At 62.3% G+C, this 17471-nt stretch overlaps 1 protein-coding gene across 1 annotated transcript; it reads left to right on the top strand.

Annotated features, from left to right (window-relative positions):
• The first annotated feature begins 1220 nt into the window (after window positions 1-1220).
• Window positions 1221-12266, top strand: QSOX1 (quiescin sulfhydryl oxidase 1). Its single transcript, XM_075507958.1, has 12 exons — window positions 1221-1514; window positions 3753-3853; window positions 5207-5255; window positions 5422-5524; window positions 6317-6407; window positions 6647-6792; window positions 7259-7393; window positions 7590-7719; window positions 9756-9878; window positions 9992-10136; window positions 10378-10557; window positions 10961-12266. The coding sequence occupies exons 1-12, from the start codon at window positions 1253-1255 to the stop codon at window positions 11692-11694; spliced, it is 2199 nt and encodes a 732-aa protein (XP_075364073.1). The 5' UTR covers window positions 1221-1252; the 3' UTR covers window positions 11695-12266.
• The last annotated feature ends 5205 nt before the right edge of the window (window positions 12267-17471 follow it).

The following is a 17471-nucleotide window of genomic DNA, read 5'->3' on the forward strand; positions in this document are numbered from 1 at the left end:
GATGAGTCATGGCAAGCTCTCCGGCAATAGCCGGGGACCACCTTCCAGAGCAGCCATGCAGGGGCCGGGCTGCACCTCTCTCCCTCCTAGTTGGACAGCAAGGTGTGATAATCCCTTAAGCATTTAATTACAGCTGGCAGGGCTGGAGCAAACCCTCTTCTGCCCTGTTTGCATCAGCCCAGACACGCAGAGGATGCGCGGCAGCAATCCCACGAGGCTCGTGTCTGACTGGCTCTGTCCCCCGCAGCCGGGCTGTCTTGGGGAGCCCCGTAGCTCCCCCAGAGCCGTGCCCTGTGTGGAGGCCCTCACCCTCCCCTGCCACGGCAAGGCTTGGCTCTGGCAGGCTTGTTTTTCTAGCATGGCAAGTCTGCCTAAAATACCTAGGTGGGGCCCAGCACGGTTAATGGCTTTCCTGGGGACCGAGCCAGCAACCAGCCCTCAACAGCGATGGGCACCCCCCAGTGCCGGGGCGCCCTGGCCTCAGGGGTGGGGAGGGAGTGGAGGGCTGGATTTCAGGGCCGTGTCCACCCCGGCGGTGCCCGGCTCTGCCCCGGGGCACTGGGCAACGGGCGCCTTCTGTCCAGGAGCCAGTGACGTGGGTGGGTGTGTGCGTGAGCGATGGCACGGCTGGGCCGGCGCGGAGGCCGTGGCCGGACGTGGGGCTGCCTGGGGTGGAGGGCCGCTTTTTCTGGGTGGAGGAGCTGGATTTTGGGGCCTCGCTGGGTGTGCTTGTTGCGCATCCCTGGCAGGGTTGGGGCGAGGGCAGCCAGGTCTCCGGGGTCCCCGTCCCGCAGGGTGTCCTGGCAGGCGCTGCCCGGTGACACCGGCTGACGTCAGGGCCTCCGACCAGGCCGCTGCCCTCAGGCCGGCGGCTCCCCTCAGGGATGACCTGAGGGATGGCCGGGGCGGCACCGCGGGTTTCGGGCCTGAATCAGCCGCCTTCACCTTTCCTCGCTTTATCAGAATTTTATCGTTTTATGCTACCCGTCCCCTCGCGGGAGGGGCGCGCTGCGGCCTCGCCCCCTTGCCCAGCGGGCCGCCTGATGCGGGGCAGGGGCTGGGGGGTATTTGGGGCCCCCCATGATGTGGGGGTGTCGGGGGGGTGCAGGGGTGCGGCGGGGGGCGCCGCTGCGCGCCCGACAGGGGGCGCCGCGATGCGGGCCGTCTTGGCCCCGCCCCGGGCCCGCCCCCAGTGGGCGGGGCGGGCGGCGGCCCTAAAGGCGGCGGGCGGCGGCGGGCGGCCTGGCGGGCGATGTGGCGGCGGCGGCGGGCGCGGGGCGGCGGCGGGGGGCGCTGGTGGCCGGCGGCGGTCCTGGTGCTGGCGCTGGCGCTGCCGGCGGCGCGGCCCCGCGGGCTGTACTCGGCCGGTGACCCTTTGGAGCTGCTGGGGACCGGGGCGGAGGGGCGGCTGCTGGGCTCCCCCAGCGCCTGGGCCGTCGAGTTCTTCGCCTCCTGGTGCGGGCACTGCGTCCACTTCGCGCCCACATGGCGGGCCCTGGCCCACGACATCCGCGGTGAGTCCCCGGCCCGCCCTGCCCTGCCCGCCCCTGCCCTGTGCCCCGCTGCCCTGCTTCCCCCCCTTCCCCTGCTCCGTATCCCTGCCTACCTGCCCATCAGCACCCCCAAACCCTCCCCGTGTCCTTGCTCTTGTTTCCCTCCCCCCCACATCCCTATCTCTGTGTTCTATCAGTACCCTATTTACTCCCCTGTGTCTCTGCCCCTGTGTCATCATCAGCACCCTTAAATCCTCCTGCATCCCTGTACATTTTCCTATCAGCATCCCTAAATCCTCCCTGTGCCCCTGTCCCCTCCGTCAGCGCTCCTAAATCCCTCCTGTGTCCTTGTCCCATCATCCTCCTCTCCATCAGCACTCTTAAATCCTCCCTGCATCCCTGGCCCTGCATCCTCAGCCCTGTCAGCTCCCCTGCGTTGCCTCTGCACCCTCTCCATCAGCACCCCTCAATCCCCTCTGCCTTACCCTCCATCAGCACTCCTAAATCCCCCTGCGTCCCTGCCCCAGCCTCCCTGGAGCGTAGGCCTGGTGGGAAGGCCCAGGCCCCCCCCGTGATGCCCAGGGCCCCGCCGCGGTGGCCAGGTCCGGCTCAGCAGCATCCCTGGAGCCCCTTTGGCTGGGAGACGTTCAGGCTGAGCCTGCCCCCCCCAGGGGGTTCCTGCTGCCCCCCCCCAGACCCTCTCTTGGCCCTGCTCCTCCCCGGTGCCTGCAGGGAGAGGCTGGTAGGGCGCTGGGGCTGGGCGCTGATCCCAGCTGGTTTGTTCCCAGCCTTGACCTTGGCGCCTGGCCTGGCTGGTGCACAGCCCCGCTTGGGGACCCGCACGCCCTGCTGCCGGGCCCCTCGCTCCACCGGGGCTCATCCTGCCTCCCCTGGCATCCCGGGGCGCGCGCGGCTTCTCCCTGTTATTGCGCTAATTGATACAGCGCGATTGCTGCCGGGTGAGTCAGGCGCCAGCCCGGGCAGGTGTCCTGTCCCTCCGAGGGGATGCCGTCCCTGCCAGGGAATGCCGTCAGCGCTCCCCAACGGGGCAGGATGTGAGGAATGGGGTACGTGCCCGGGCCCTGTAGGGGAACGCCGGCTCTCCTGGCCCCTCTCCAAAACGGGGGGCTCCCCGCACCAGAGGCTGGACCACGGATGGGGTGCCTGTGGAGGCAGGGCAGGGAAGCCATCCTTGTGCCACTCGGCATCCTCACTGCCGTTCCCATGGGTGGATTCTCGCAGGAGTGGGCTGGACAGGGAGGATGCCAATGCTGGGGTGATCCGCGGGCACCACGTGCCGATGAGTCCAGGAGCGTGCCTGGTTCCCTGCAGCAGGGCTTGGCACCAGCCCTCCTGTGCCACTGGTGCCGGGGCAGCAGGAAGCAGCTTGTCTGCCCCGTCGCCTGCGACACAGGATGGTCCCAGCAGGTCCCTATCTCCGGTAGGCTCCCGCCTAGGGCAGCATGGGCTCCATCCGTGTGCTGGTGCTGCATCCCTCCCTGTCCCACTCGAAGGAGAGGCTGGACATTCTCCAGCTTGTGTCCTTTACACTAAAAAGAAGTCATTTCAGAGCTTTTATCTCTATTGTGCTGCTGGCTTTCAGAGCCTGCTGCTTGAAATGCCTCCATGCCCCCTTTTCTTCCTCTGTTTTACCCCAGGGACCTGCTGGTCCTCCCTGGGGAGGTAGCGGTGGAGAGTCGCAGAGGGGGAGTGGATGCTCAGCACCTGAACGGGCTCTGCCGCAGGGGCCCGGCTACTGGTTTTGGGTTGTTCCCCCTTGGTTATCGACTGTGTCCTTGGTCTGGGGTGAGACGAGCTGGAGCCCGTGTTCCTTGCTCTCCCCCAGCTGTGGTTAGCCATCCCTCCCCTTCTCCCGGCGGCCTCTTCCCACTGGGGCAGAGGCCGGGCAGGCAGAACCAGATGGGCAGGCAGCCACGGGCAGAGCTGCCTGCACTCCGACACCGGCGAGGGCAGGGCGTGCAAAACCTCGTCCCGCCTCGCATGGCTTTCCCTGTGCTCCTGCCACCCGAAAAGTAGGGCGCCAAACACCTGCGTGGACCACAGCTTCAGGTATTTGGGGCTTGGAGACCATCAGGTGGTGTCCTGTGAGGGGCAGGCTGTGATTTCAGGGCCAGGAGGAGCTGTGCCTCCAGAGCAGCAGGAGATCCCTGCCATCTCCACAGCTGTTGTGGGGAGCGGGGTGGTTTTCGGGGCTGCAGAGGGGCTGAGCTGTGCTGACTGCATCCTCTGACCCTGCAGAGTGGAGGCCTGCGGTGATGCTGGCAGCCATCGACTGCGCCGACGAGGCCAACCAGCGAGTATGTGCCAATTTTGGGATAACTGGCTTCCCCACGCTGAAGGTAAGGCCTGTGTGCGCCGGGCACTTGCCTGGTTTCACTGTGCTTTGCTTTTTGGTCTGTCCCTCTCTTGCTCAGTCAGATCGACAGTGCTATTGCCCCAACATATTCCCTTTGAGGCTTTGCAGGCTGGAGCTGTTTCGCCCTTCCCCAAAACATAGCTGCGGCCAGGCTGCAGCCAGTGCAACTGCTGGATGATGTAGCAACAAGGAAGGGGGAAAACCAAAATGCTGCTTCGTGGTGAAATGTAGAGGCCGGATCTCTCCTAGGATGGGGGAGAGTCTGAAACCTGAATTGGAAACGCCTGGGAAAGGCTGCTGGAGGGCAGAGAGTGGTTGCAGGCGCAAGTTTTGGAGGAGGGCACAGGGATGCTGCGGGAGGCTGCACAGGGCTCTCCTGGGAGCCCCCTGTGGTGGCTGGCAAGGTGCCATCCCTTCTCCTGGGCCCGTGCCCGGCCCCTTAGCTGTGTCAATACACCATTTCACAGCATTTCCCACTGCAAAGAGAGCCTCGCTCCAACACAAGCATTAAAGCCGAAGCACTCTAGGTACAGGCAGCGAAAGCCAGGGTCGCCTTGAGATGGAGTGGGAGGGGTAGGGGTTTCATCAGACATGCCCTCAGTCCCTGCTTACAGGCTCAGCCCAAGGTGGGGTCAGATTTGGGGGTTTTGCCAGACAGGTTGACTTGTGCCCCAGCCCGGCCCTGGGGTCTCACCAAGCACCCACTGCCTGAACACCCGCCGCCCGTGGGACATTGATCAGATCATCTCCCAGGGCAGGGAGGCATGCTGATGTGGCAGTGCCGAGAAGTCACTTGCTTCGCATCCCCTGTCCCCGCCAAACACCTTTTGCAAACAGCCCATGCTCCCAGCCCAGCCTGCAAAGCAAACACCTGTCTGACGCAACCTGGTTTTGCTGCTCTGGCTGTACCGTGGGCGCTGGAGCCGCTGTGGGAGGCCAGGAGTGGGGAAAAAACCCCTTTTCCTTCTTTGTGAGAGCTCTGGAGCAGGGAGACAGCAGTTTGCAGGACCAGGAAGGTCCCAGCTGCCTCCCTGGGACCCCTGGAGATGCCTGCCCTGCTCTCTGCCAGCGCTTAGCCCTTAGCTGGACATGGCTCCCGGCCCATGGCTGCATCCCTCTCCTTCGGGCATGCTCCGCAAGATGGGGATGTGGCCGGGAGCTCCCTCTGCAGTGGCTGGTGTCGGTTGGCGTGCTGTAACGTTGTGGGGAAACTGAGGCAGAGCCACTCCAGGGGGAGTCTCTGCCTGCTGGGCTGCACTGCCTCCCTGTCCCGCTCCAAACACTGTCACTCCAGTTTCCTCTTGTGTTTGTTTTTTTTTTTTTTTCCCCCTTTCAGTTTTTCAGGGCTTTTAGCAAGAAGGCAGAGGACGGGATAAGGATTACCAGTGAGTATTCAGAACCACAGGGGTTTTTACCCTGGGTGCAAACAGCCCTGCTGCCCGCACTCCCCATGGGGAGCCCAGGGGGGCAAGCTCAGAGCAGCTCCCTTTGGCTCAGCCCACGGGACGAGCTTTCCCAGCACTGAATCCTTGCCATCCTGTCTGCCTGCAGATCCCGGCGCCACCGTCGAGGACCTGCGCCATGCCATCATCACCAACCTTGAGCAGAGCCAGGACGCCTGGCCACCTGCCTGTCCTCCGCTGGAGCCGGCGAGGTAGGGACGGCGTGTTGGGGAGTGGCTCTGGTGGCCTCCATCCCATGGAGAGCAGGTTTCTGGGGAAATCCTGAGCCAAAAATGAGCACAGAGCAGCCGCTGCATCACCCATGTCCTAGGGAGACACAAATGACCTGGCCAGGCCAGAGCCATTTACATGGCCCGGATGAGAGAGGCCATGTTGTTGCATCTCCTGACAAACCTGCTCATCAGCCTTAATTAGAGCAAGCGGCGCCTGGGCTGGGGACATAGCAGTGCTGTGCCATGCCAAGTGAGGTAGCTGCCGTTAGCAGTTTTTTTCTTGCCCCGAGAAAGGGTTTTCTTGATTTGGTACAAATTTTTTGGGGTCCGAGTCGTCTTTGCCAGACGCAGGTGGTTGCTCCACTGTCCCGGGGGTTAGCGTTTAGCTTTTCCAAAGCGATGGTCGAGCTGGGCACGTGCTTCAGGTCTCCGGTGCCTCCGTGTCCTGTCCAAAAAAACAACAGCTCTGGTTCAAATTCATTCCTGTTTTTTCCCCTGAGCAAGCATGTAGCTCCCTCCTGCCGTGCCCTGCCTGTGCTTTGTTTTCTGCCTCCTTGGCCCGCCTCCTTGGCGGGTTTTCTCAAAGCCTGTGAACCAGAGCAGAAAAGGGCTGGAAACCAGCGGGGAGGAATTTCCCGCTTGGTGGGGCTGAACCTGCACCAGCATCCCCTGCTGAATCCCCAGGGATGAGGGCCGAGCTCCTTTCAGGCAGGAGGGCAGAGCATCTGGCCAATGCTGAGGCACCCGCTGCCATCCTCTTCTCTCTTGCAGCGCGGAGGAGGTTCGCAGCTTCTTCCAGAGGAACAAGGACAAGTACCTGGCACTGATCTTCGAGAAGAGCGACTCCTTCGTGGGCAGAGAGGTGGGTACAGCTGCATTTATCCCCCATTTCTCTTGAGGCCCATGTCTGTCCCCAGTGCCAGGTAATTCCTGGGGGCCTTTGGCAGGGAAGTCCTCTCCCAGCAGCCTCACTGGTTGGCTTGCATGCCGCTTTGCAGGCGTGAAGCCTTTTACAGGGTGCTAAATAGCCCTGCTGGATCCCTGGTGGGGCTGGGGGTCCTGTCACCCCCCTGCCTGACACCGGGGCTGCTCGGCTTGCAGGTGGTGCTGGACATGCTGCAGTACGAGAATGTGGCAGTGAGGAGGGTGCTGAGCAGTGAGGAGGAGCTCGTGGAGAAGTTCGGTGTCACCACCTTCCCCTCCGGCTACCTGCTCCTCCACAACGGCTCCTTCTCCCGCCTGCCCGTGTGAGTGCGGGACATGGAGTGGTGGGTCAGGGGACCCCGGCGGGGTGCCAGGCTTGTGCCCCATCAGATCTCCGTCCTAATTGTAGGAAAGCTCATTAGGAAGAAGGAGACAGCGGCTGGATCGGGCAGGCTGGTGGGGGGCAAGGGGCTGCTGGTGGGCAGTGAACGGGGCTGCCAGCCCGGCCTGGAGCTGGCAAAAGGGAAGGCGGCTTGTGACCCAGCCATCCCTCCACCACATCTGCCTGGAGGTGGCACGGCCTGGCTGCCTGGGGCTCAGCTCTGCTCTGGGTTGCCTGCCAGAATACCCACTGCTGGGGCAGGTGGAGAGTACGGACCACCCTGCACTCATTCCTCAGGTCTGAGTTGCCCGTCTGGCTAAGCCTTTGATCTCCTTTGCTTCCTCCCTGGGGCTAGGGGCTGTTTGGGAGGGAAGAGGGTCTTGCTCATGGCTTCTCCTTCCTTGCAGGCACATGGAGGCACGCTCCTTCTACACCTACTACCTGCGCACGCTCTCGGGTGTTACCCGCGGCTCCTACAAGCTGAACACAACTGTCAGCGCTTCCAACGAAACCAACGCATCCCAGCCGAAGCATGCCGACTGGTCAGACTCCCCCCCACTTCATAATTCTGGGGCTGTGGGAGGCTGGGGCTGGCGTGGGAAGGAGGTGCCATGGCCATGGGTGGGCAATGGGCTGGGACCGTGCCTTTCCCCTGGGAAAAACCCTGAATCATGGCTGGGTCCCTGGGGGTGCAGGTTAACAGGCTGATGGACCATCGTTTTGCGTTGCCCTCCCCAGCTCCAAGGTGTATGTGGCTGACCTGGAGTCCACACTGCACTACTCGCTGCGGGTGGAGGCTACCCGTGCCGCTGTGCTGTCGGGAGCCCAGCTGGCTGCCTTCAAGTGCTACGTGGCCGTACTGGTGAAGGTGAGGAGCTTTCGGTGTCGATAGAGGAGCTGTCCACGCCTCCCCCTAGCTATTTATAAGGTGAAATGCAAATGCAGGGTGCAGACCGTGTCCCAGCACTCGCAGGTAGCGGAGCGTGGCATTCTCCGATGTGAGTCCTGAGTCCCAGTGCTCGGCACGGCACAGGGCTGTCCCCGTCCCTGTGGAGCTCCAAACCCAGCCCAGAGTCCCAACGGGAGCTGGTGGCCAAAAGCAGGTGCTGGACAGTTTCAGACAAAACCTGGGGTGCAGGTATTGATGGGCAGAGCAGGCTCAGTGCTTGCAGGAGGTGTCGTGTCAAGGCCTTTTCGAAAGAGACGCTGTCACCTGCTGGGGTAGCAGAGATGATCAGAGGAGTTTGTAACTCTGATCGCCTGACTTGCATGCTTGGCTTGGGGAGCTGATCTCTGCGGGCTCCTTTGATAGTCCAGGAAAAGGACTCCTGCTCCGAGTCAGGCTCTGGAAGAGCTTAAGGTCTCCTTTTTTCTTCTCTGTTGGGCTTGATGAAATTGAAGTATGTAGGAGCTTTGAGCCAGCAGAAGCAGGGCAGTTTAATTTCCTGGGGCGATGGAGCACTGTGTTTGACTGAGGTTTCCACCACTGAGGTTGCAGGAGCCCTGTCCCCAGCCCCATCCCTGTCCCAGCCCGGGCTTCCTGGCAGACCTTCACCTAGCCATGCCTGCCTTCTTTGCTCCCTCCTTTGTCATCCAGGGTCTCATGCTCAGTTTGGACCTTGTGTAGCCCTCGCTGATGTGCGAGACACCCCCTGCTCCCACCCCTGCCTGCTCTCCCCCAGCAAAGAGCTCCAAATGTGAGCCACTGGTGCAACGAGTCTTAAGTCCTCAGCTCAGAGCTTCATGTGGCTCTTCCTCTGCTTGCCGCCAGCTATTGCCCTTGCTGTTTCTCCCTTTAATGAGAACCACAAGGTTAGGGAAATAAATCCCCCATCGCACCAGCTCCCTGGCCAAGGGTACAAGCTTGCCAGGGTGGTGGGGAGCAGCAGTGGTTTTATTTGATCAGCTTTTAATTCTTCCTGCAAACCTGCCAAGCATGAGCCGTAGCACCGGACCCAGCAAGGAGGCAAAGCCATGTCCCTGCCCTGGGCAGGAGGCACCGGGACGATGGGTGGTGGGTGCCGGTGCTTCCCCAAGGATGCCGAGTCGGGTGCTTCCCCAAGGATGCCGAGTTGGGTGCTTCCCCAAGGATGCCGAGTCGGCGCTGCCATTGCCGCACTCATCCACAGGACGGAGCAGCGTCCCCAGGATTGCTGCCAGCCCCGCAGGGCTCAGGCTGGGGGAGCTCAGCCAGCAGGTCCCAGCCTTAACTGTTGCCTTCCCAAGAGGTATTTAAGGCAAGGAGGGGGGAAAAATCCTAACGTGGAAAGAAGTGGTGCCTGGAAAGCAGGGAATCGCGCAGCAAAGCCTCCTGCCAAAGGAGCGCTGGGGGGACTGCGTTTTGCAGCAGAAATGTCAGGTTGCAGATTAATTCCCCTGCAAATTTGGGGCTTCCCGTGCAATTCCCCACAGGCCTGGGGGGAACAGCTCAGACTTGGCAAAACGCTCCTTCCTTTTGCTTCCCTGTCACTTTTCCTGTGTGCTGCTGGTCTCGTCCTCCCTGTGGGTCGGTCCTTCCGTCTGTCCATCCATCCATTGGTGGCACTCGCTGGCAGGCTGCCCCCTCTCCCCAGAGCGCCTGTGGTTTTAAAGTGCTCCTGCTAATCGGCTTTGCGCTGACTTGCAGTCAGAGTGCCTTTTTGCCTCCCTCAGACGGGGTCGAGGTTTGGAGCCTGAAGACGTACACGGGGACCTCACCACCATGGGGGGGACACGCCACGGCCCCCAGCTCCTCAGGGCTGGGCACCGAAATGTTGCCAAGACCACGCTGCCCTCCGGCACGTGCTGCTGTAGAGGATGCTGGTGCTGCCCGGTGCCCGTCCTGGTGAGGCAGGGGTGCCGGCAGGCTGCCCCACTGCTCCTGCTGGGGGTCTGGGTTTCCTCACTCCTGTCTCCCCTCTGCAGTACTTCCCCGGACGTCCCTGTGTGCAGACCTACCTGCAGTCCCTGGACGGCTGGCTGAAGAACTGGACGGAGCCTGAGCTGCCCCGCAGTGCCTTGAAGGAGGCCATGAAGAATAAGAGAGATGTAAGGCACCTGCAGGGACCCCGGGCCCTGCTCTCCTCTCCTCACCCCTGCCCCTTTCCCCCTACCCTGCGTTATCTGCCAGCTCCATTATGCTGTGTCCATCTGTCCTCCAGTCCTCCCACCCCGCCATGCTCCCCACCAACGTGACCTGGGTGGGCTGCCAGGGCAGTGAACCCCACTTCCGTGGCTACCCCTGCGGGCTCTGGACTGTCTTCCACCTGCTGACTGTGCAGGCTGCCCAGAGCGGCCCTGACAAAGGTACTGGCGTCCCTGGCGGGGTTCAGGGCTTGGGGAGGGGGTGTCCGGACAGGCTGTGGCACGGGCAGGGATACTCGCCTGTGGGCAAAGGCTTGTCTTGCTCCGAGGCAGGTCTGCACAGAGGGCAAGAGCCACAGAGTCAGGGTACCAGGGCTGCCAGCTCGGCCATGGGACCATGGTGGTGTCACTGCAGGGTCCAGACTTGCCCTCCTGTTCCCCCCTATCCTCTGCCTCCCCACAGAGCTGCCGTTGGAGGTGCTGAGCACCTTGCGCTGCTACGTCCGGCACTTTTTTGGCTGCCAGGAGTGTGCCCAGCACTTTGAGGCCATGGCGGCTGAGTCCATGGACCAGGTGGCGGGACGGGAGGAGGCCGTCCTCTGGCTCTGGTCCCACCACAACAAGGTCAACGATCGCCTGGCAGGTAAGGGGGCCACAGGGAGGGGAGCTAGGGTGGCCTGCCAAGGGAAGAGGGGAGGTGAGGTGGAGGAGCATCCCTCCTGGATAGAGCTGGCAAATGGCTGCGTTAGGGTGCAGCAGTGGGGACATCCTATTGTCATCATCCCCCATCACAGGGGACAGCAGCTGGTCACGCAGCATCAGACCGCCCTGGAGATGCGGTTCGGTCTTACATGCTCCCTGCAAAGAGCTTCCCAAAGCCACCACGTGCCCTCGGAGGACCCCTCCTCCTGAGACAGCTCCTCCAAATGTCCCCATCCTCATCCCCATCCCTAGCTGCTGGACGCTATGGGGTGTTTATACTGATACGGGGGGAGGGCTGTGTCACATGTCCCCTCTAACCCCCTCACTGGCTCCGGTCCCTGCAGGAGGTGACACAGAGGACCCCAAGTTCCCCAAGCTGCAGTGGCCTCCGCCAGACATGTGTCCCCAGTGCCACAAGGAGGAGCAGGGAGTGCACACCTGGGATGAGCCAGCCGTGCTCACCTTCCTCAAGGCGCACTTCTCTCCGGCCAACATCTATCCGGACTATGCCGAGGCTGACCCCATCCCCATGTCCAGGGAGGGGACGGGTGCCAGGCTGGGCACCGAGGGCCTGCGAGAGGAGAGGGAGAAGGAGGAGGAAGAGGAGGAAAAGGAGACGGAGGGTGAGACGAGAGCTCCAAGGCGACCGGGCTCCCCTGAGCCACGGCGCCCCAGCATTGTGCGGCTGAACCCCAAGCTGCGGGAGGTGGGCGAGGACATCGTGGACCTGGACTCCTTCAGCGAGCAGCACTTCAAGAGCCAGGCACTGCGAGCGGCAGCCAGCCGGCGCCGGCGGCTCAGCAAGCGGGACACCATCGCCCTGCCCCGGGATGCCGGGGTTGGCTGGGAGCGCCAGCGGGCTCCCGGTGTCTTGGTCCAGGAGGAGGAGGAGGAGGCCGGGGAGGGCATGCGGAGGAGCCCATGGCTGCGGGTGCTCGGCTTGGGCTTCTCCCGCCTGGACATCAGCCTCTGCGTCGCCCTCTACTTCCTCTCCTCCATGTGCCTCCTGGGCATGTACACCTTCTTCCGCCTCCGCACCCGTGCCCGCAAAGGCCGCCCCAGCTTCCCTGTGGCCTGAGAGCAGTTGTGGGGGTCCGGGGGCTGTCCCTAGGGTGGGTGGGCTGCTGAGCTGGGGCACCCCTGGGGCAGCGTTTTGTCCCCCAGCAGGAAGGGGTTTGGTACATCCCCCTCAGGAGTTGTCCCACTTACAGCAGTCACCTCACCCAGGGTGGGGGGTGGAGGGCTCTTTTTGGGGGTAAGGAGGTGTTGGAGCATCCCCCTCTCAGGTTGCGATGCCACCTTTTCAGGCGCGCGGGAGCTGGGATGCCGACAGGGGTTTGTGTCTTGGCGCCCAGCTGGCCTCAGGAGCTCCCCAGCTCTGGGCTGGTTTCAAACTGGGAAGCCCAGTTCCGTGCTAGGGAGAAGCCCTTTGGGGTCAAACCACTAGTGGGGCTAGGAGGGTAGGGGTTTAGCGCCCCACAAAGCAGGCACTGCTGGGCGGGGGTGGCAGTTGAGGGTTCAGCTGCATTTTGTGTGTTCCCCACCTTTGAGACGTGGACCTGGGCCTCCCCGCCTTTCCTCGCCCCCTCCCCGTGCTGTTGCTCGCTCTCTGCTTGTCTTAGTGGAATAAATTATTTTTGCCGACACTGGCCCCACTGTGTGGGCTGGTCCCTGCCATGCGGGCACACCAGGGCAGCACCTCCCCTCCTGCTGTCCCCCCACGGCTGGCTGTTCCCACTCTGCTCCCCCCATCACCCCGGGAAGAGCACTGGCTAGGTTTAAATCCTTTTAAATATTTTTAATTGTTATTGTACATTTTCTCCTGCTTTTTGCTTCTGGATGCAGCTGTGGCCAGCTGCCCCCCATACAGTCAGCATGTCCCCATGGCTGGGGTGGCTTGTGGTTTATCCTCAAGCGGAGTGATGGGGAGGGAGCCTGGGGGGAGCCAGGAAGCTGCTGGAAAAAGGTCAGCACGAGCCATGGAGCTGCAGTTTGGTGCTGGCCATGCCTGTGGTCCAGAGCAGGAACACGCGCGTGAGCATCCCCGCATCCCCCCGGGGCCTGGGACCTCTGCGGGTGTAGGCCCCCTGCGCCTGTCCCCGATTCTCTCTGCCCTTTTATCCTTGTTAGGAATCATTAAGGAAAATGGTTGTTTTCCAGAGCCAGGCCTGGGCCATCTGCTCTCCCGGCGCTGCCTAAATCCCCCTGTAACAAATTCATTGGGATTACGCTGCCCTGCCCTAATCCCGGCCCTTCCCCCTGTGCGGGGGATTTAAAAGGATTAGAGCCCGGCCGCTAATAAACTTTATTAAGGGGGAGGGGGAGTGTCAATCCGATTTGGAGCCTTTTTCTTGATATCTTCACTTTGTCCAGGTGGGACGCGAGGGCCGGCGGGATGGGGAAGGAGGGTGGCTGGCTCCGCTGCTGCGCAGGCACCAGGAGCTCTGGCTGCTCCGGCCCTTCCTCCCTCACCTGCCCTTGAAATAAATTTTCTTGCTCTGTCTTTCCTTCTTCTTTGGTGTTTGTGCATGGTCACACCTCCATGGGACATGGGGCTGGCACCCCTGCCCTGCCACCATTGCCCACTTGGCCTTGGCCATGTCCTGTAGTCGGGTCCTCAGTGGCTTCATCCCGGCAGGGAGGGGGGCTGTGTGCCCCCAGCTGGGTGCCGGTCCTGCCCACCGGCGGGATGGATGGTGTGATGGATGGGGAAGGTCTCATCGCTGCAGCCCTGCTGCCTGCTTCTCCTTGATTTCCCCAGGGTTTATCCCCAACATCAATAACGCCCCCTGCACCCCCTCCCCGCCAGCTGCTCCCCTGCGTGGGACCGAGGGCTTGGGGTGAGGGGCTGCCCACAGTTACCCCCGGCCCCAAAATGCCTCGGCGGGGCTGCCGAAGCTGGGGACAGGCTGGGCGATGTATTAGGGGGAAGCAGTAGGTGGGTGCATTGGGGTGATGCAGCAGGAGGGTGCAGGGGATTAGGGCTGGGGAGGTGGGTGCTGGGGCAGGGGAGGAGGGGGCTGCCGGAAGGGGGTGAGCAGGCAGCCGCGGGCAGGGCTGCCCAGATTAGCATCCCCGACAGGCCCGCCCGGGAGATTTACAGGGCCAGGCAGCTAAAGCTGCCGTGCACGCAGGGAAAAGAGAGTCCAGTAAATAGACTTTCCGTAATCCTGTTTGGTGCAGTCCCAATCCTCCCGGCCCCAGCTCTCCCGGGCTGTGACACCGGGGCGTGTGTCCCCCCGGCACCCGGGGAGCCCCGGTGCAGGGCGCAAACGGGCCGGTGCAGGCAGCGGTGCAGGCAGGAGGCTGCTGCAGGGCTCGGTGCGGCCCGGGGGAGTGTCCCCACCCCGTCCCCCCCCGGGACGGTGACTTCGGCCGGGCCCCCACCCGAGCCCGGGCACAGGGGTAGCATCAAACTGTGCCACGGCCACGCTCGTGGGTGGGATGGGCTGTCCCGGGGGGGACCCCACTCCAAGCCCCCCGAGGCGCCCTCCCCGCCGGGGTTGCCCCTTCCCAGCACCGCCGCAAGCCGGGGCGTCCCCAGGGCTAATTACCCAAATGGCCACGGGCTGGCGCGAGGCGGCCGCCGTTCCCTAATACAATTTCCCCTCAAGTGCAATTTAATTTTCCACGAGGCCGCTGGCCGGCCCCCGCGCCCACCGCACACCCCGCCACCTTCCCACCCTTCGGCACTGGCTCCCTCCCGCCCTGCCCCTCTTCCCTGTCCCTCCTCGGCGCGGGCGAGAGCCTTTCTCCACCGGCATCCCCCCTCCGCCCGCGCTCGGGCCATAAAAGCACCGGGGGTTCGCTTAACGTCGATTAATTTTCAATTACAATTAGCAATGCCCCGTTCGGCAGTGCCTGCGAGGGGAGAGGCTTTCTCCGGCTGCTGGTGAGTACCCGGGTCTTGCCGTGCTTGTCCTTGTCCTTGCTGCAGGCCACCCCTGGCAATAGGGGCGTACGTGGGATGGGGCCACGGGTAATTATGGGGGTAATTAAGAAGTCGGGAGCGTTCAGAGCTGCTGGCGGGCTGCGCACATGGGGGCTAGGGGTGCCACGGCCGGTGCTGCCTGGAGGGGAGGTGGCCCCATGCCGAAGGGGGGCTATGGCAGCTTTGGCCCCGTAAGGATGTCCCCCGCCCCGGGCTGGGGGAGCTGGTTTCATCACGCAAGGGGACTTTGGGAGCTGGGCTGAGACCTGGCAAACTCACTGCATGGGTGGTATGAAGCCTTGCTGTTGGCTGAGTTCCCCAGCACCTCCAAGCCCACTCAGGCTTTGCTGATGGGGGCACGGCTGTGCTCACACCCCCCAGGCATGGGCCAGGCGTGGGTTTTTCTTGCACCCTCAATTCCACCCTGAAATATGCCTGTTGCACCAGGGAATGATGCGCTGACATCCCCATAGGTGACACACTGCCCTCAGTGTCCCCAGTTTCCGTGTGCCCGGGGCTGGGGGCACACGAGGGGAGGCTGGGTCCTCTAGGGTTTACCTGCTTTTTTATTATCAATTAATACCGGCAGGGAAGGTGTGGGAACACCATCCCCAGTTGTCTGCGGGTTTGGCATCATTGCATCACGCTGCTGGTGGTCTTCATCTGGCTGCAGGGCCAGAGGGGGTTCAGGTGATGTGGAGGAGGGAGTGGGGCATGTGCGGGGCCAGAACCCCCCCCCCCCAAGCTGCCCTGGAAATACAATCCTCTGAAAATTGTGACATTCACCCTGTTGCAGGCTGGTCACCACTGATCCTTAGCCCTGTTTTAGCTTTGGGAGGAGGAGAAAGCCTGGAGGGGGGGCAGAATTCGTGGTCCATCACATATAACCCTCCCTCCTCAGGCACCACCAGGACCCGGCAGCGTCTTGGGTGGCACAAAGGGGTTTTACTGGGCCAGTAGCTCGTGCCCACCTTGGCTGCCCTCTCCTCCCTGCACCCCAAGGTACCAGGGTGTGCTGGGGAAAACAAACCCAAAAGAGAACAAAAAAACCCCAGAAGAGACCAAAAACCCACCAACGCAAGGAATAGATGGACAGCAGGAAGGATGGAGGGGGACAAAGCAATACTGCAACAGTGGGGGAGGGATGAAGGCTCTACTAGGAAGATGTGGCGAGCCGAGAGCAAGCAGGGAGGAAGATGCTGGTGGGTTTTTTTTAGTGGATACTGGTGGGGGCAGCTCCCCTGGCAGCACGATGCTCCCCCGAGGTGAAGGCTCAGTGCTGCGTGACTCCCTTTGCTCACTGGCCGCTGCCATGAGTGATCCGGAGCGGGGCAGAGGGGGCTGGATCAATCTGGCAAAGCAGAAAAATGAATGAAAATTGAATTCCCAGAGGAGAAGGGGGTGGGGGGAGCTGTTAGCCCGGCTGAGAGATAAATCAGAGCGTGCCAGAGAGGGGAAACTGAGATGACTCCCAGCAGCGGTGGAATAATTAGGGAAATAGGTTGGCAATGCAAAGCAATGGGACGGGGGGCCACAGGGCGATGTCTGTGTGTCCGCCTGTCCGCATGTCTGGCTAAACTTCTCCGGTAAATCTGCCTTAGGGACCTGCCTTTCTGTGTCCCCAGGCTGGGAGCTGTGCTCCGGCACTGCCGGCCGGCTGGGGACAGCGCAGGGGGACGGCGGGCCCTGCCCCAAGGGGCTGGGGAGCGCAGGTGGCCGGGGGTGGTGGGGGCCTGGACGCGCTTAATGCACTTAAGAGCCAGTGCTTGATTTAGGGGAGGGGATGGGATTCACCTCCCCTGTGGTGGGAAGCCGATTTCGGGGCTTGATGGACTGCGGGGGGGAGGGGGGGACTCACTCCTGCAATGAGTGTGCACCGGTCTCTGCCCAGTGGTGCAAGATGAGCCAGCCAGGGTTTTGCTGGTAAAATGAAGCTTTGGGGTTAAAACCCAGCAGCTCATTGAAAACCTATCATTTTTTCCTAGGGAACCATCAAGCTTAATACACTTCTTAGGTTTTATTATTTTTATTTTTAAACAACATTTTTTTTCCAATTGTTGGCGTGTCCCACCCACACATTTCCTGAGGGGCCGCTTCAGGTTTTTTCAGGTGGGAAAAGCCTCTTCCTAGTTTGCATTTCAGCATGGAAACGAAGGCACGGAAAGGGCACACGTGAGCCGAGGGTGGCTGCGCTCTCGGCTGGGCTGAGCATCCTTCCCTGCCCACCCAGCGCTGCTCTGTGTGCCGTCTCAGAGGTGTCACCCCACTCGGGCAGGGTCAGCACCCTCAGCCCCTGTTAGCTGGGCAGAACGGGATGTCACAGCACATCGGGAATTTGGTGCTCTTGTCCCTGAGCCAGGGATGTGGTGAGCATCAGGAAGGGCAGTGGAAAGGCACCCACTCCAGCTAACCAGCTAACTTCAGCTGTGTTTTGGTGAGCTTCCTTGCTCGGCCCTTTGCTGCCGGGTACAGCCACCTCTCAACGCATTTGTTTTGTTCTGGTGCCATAGGCTGGGTTGCCCCCAGGTTTTCCGTTGGCAAAGCCCTGTGGGGATCCTTCAGGAAGCCATAGTCATGCCGAGCCCTTTTCCCTGTGATTTGGCATCGCCACCCTTGTGCCACACAGCAGCAGAGGGCTGTCAGGCTGGGCGTGCTGCAGCACTGCAATGTTGGGTTGGCTCTTTCCATGCCCAGATGTGTCCCTGGGGGAGCTCCCGTTGGGTCAGGTCCTGGGGCAGGGGTGCGTTACAGCGCCCGGTCGAAGCAGAGCTTGCCGCGGTTGTGCCCAGCGCTGGGGCTGCCCATGGGGGTCACCAGCCACTGGGAAATAACTCATGTTGGCGCGGCGGCAAGGGGATGGTGATGTGCCGGTGTCCGCCGGAGCTGAGGAAGGTGCCCGTCCAGCTGCGCCCCCGTTCCTGGCG

The sequence above is a fragment of the Mycteria americana genome, chromosome 7 (genome assembly GCF_035582795.1).
Source record: "Mycteria americana isolate JAX WOST 10 ecotype Jacksonville Zoo and Gardens chromosome 7, USCA_MyAme_1.0, whole genome shotgun sequence".
Classification (NCBI taxonomy): Eukaryota; Metazoa; Chordata; class Aves; order Ciconiiformes; family Ciconiidae; genus Mycteria; species Mycteria americana.

Bases quoted from the DNA above. Each gene is read 5' to 3' on its own strand.
- QSOX1 (XM_075507958.1), top strand. From the start codon at position 1,253: ATGTGGCGGCGGCGGCGGGCGCGGGGCGGCGGCGGGGGGCGCTGGTGG. The intron at 6,793-7,258 runs GTGAGTGCGGGA...CCTTCCTTGCAG, and splicing joins TCCTTCTCCCGCCTGCCCGT to GCACATGGAGGCACGCTCCT. The intron at 9,879-9,991 runs GTAAGGCACCTG...TCTGTCCTCCAG, and splicing joins CCATGAAGAATAAGAGAGAT to TCCTCCCACCCCGCCATGCT.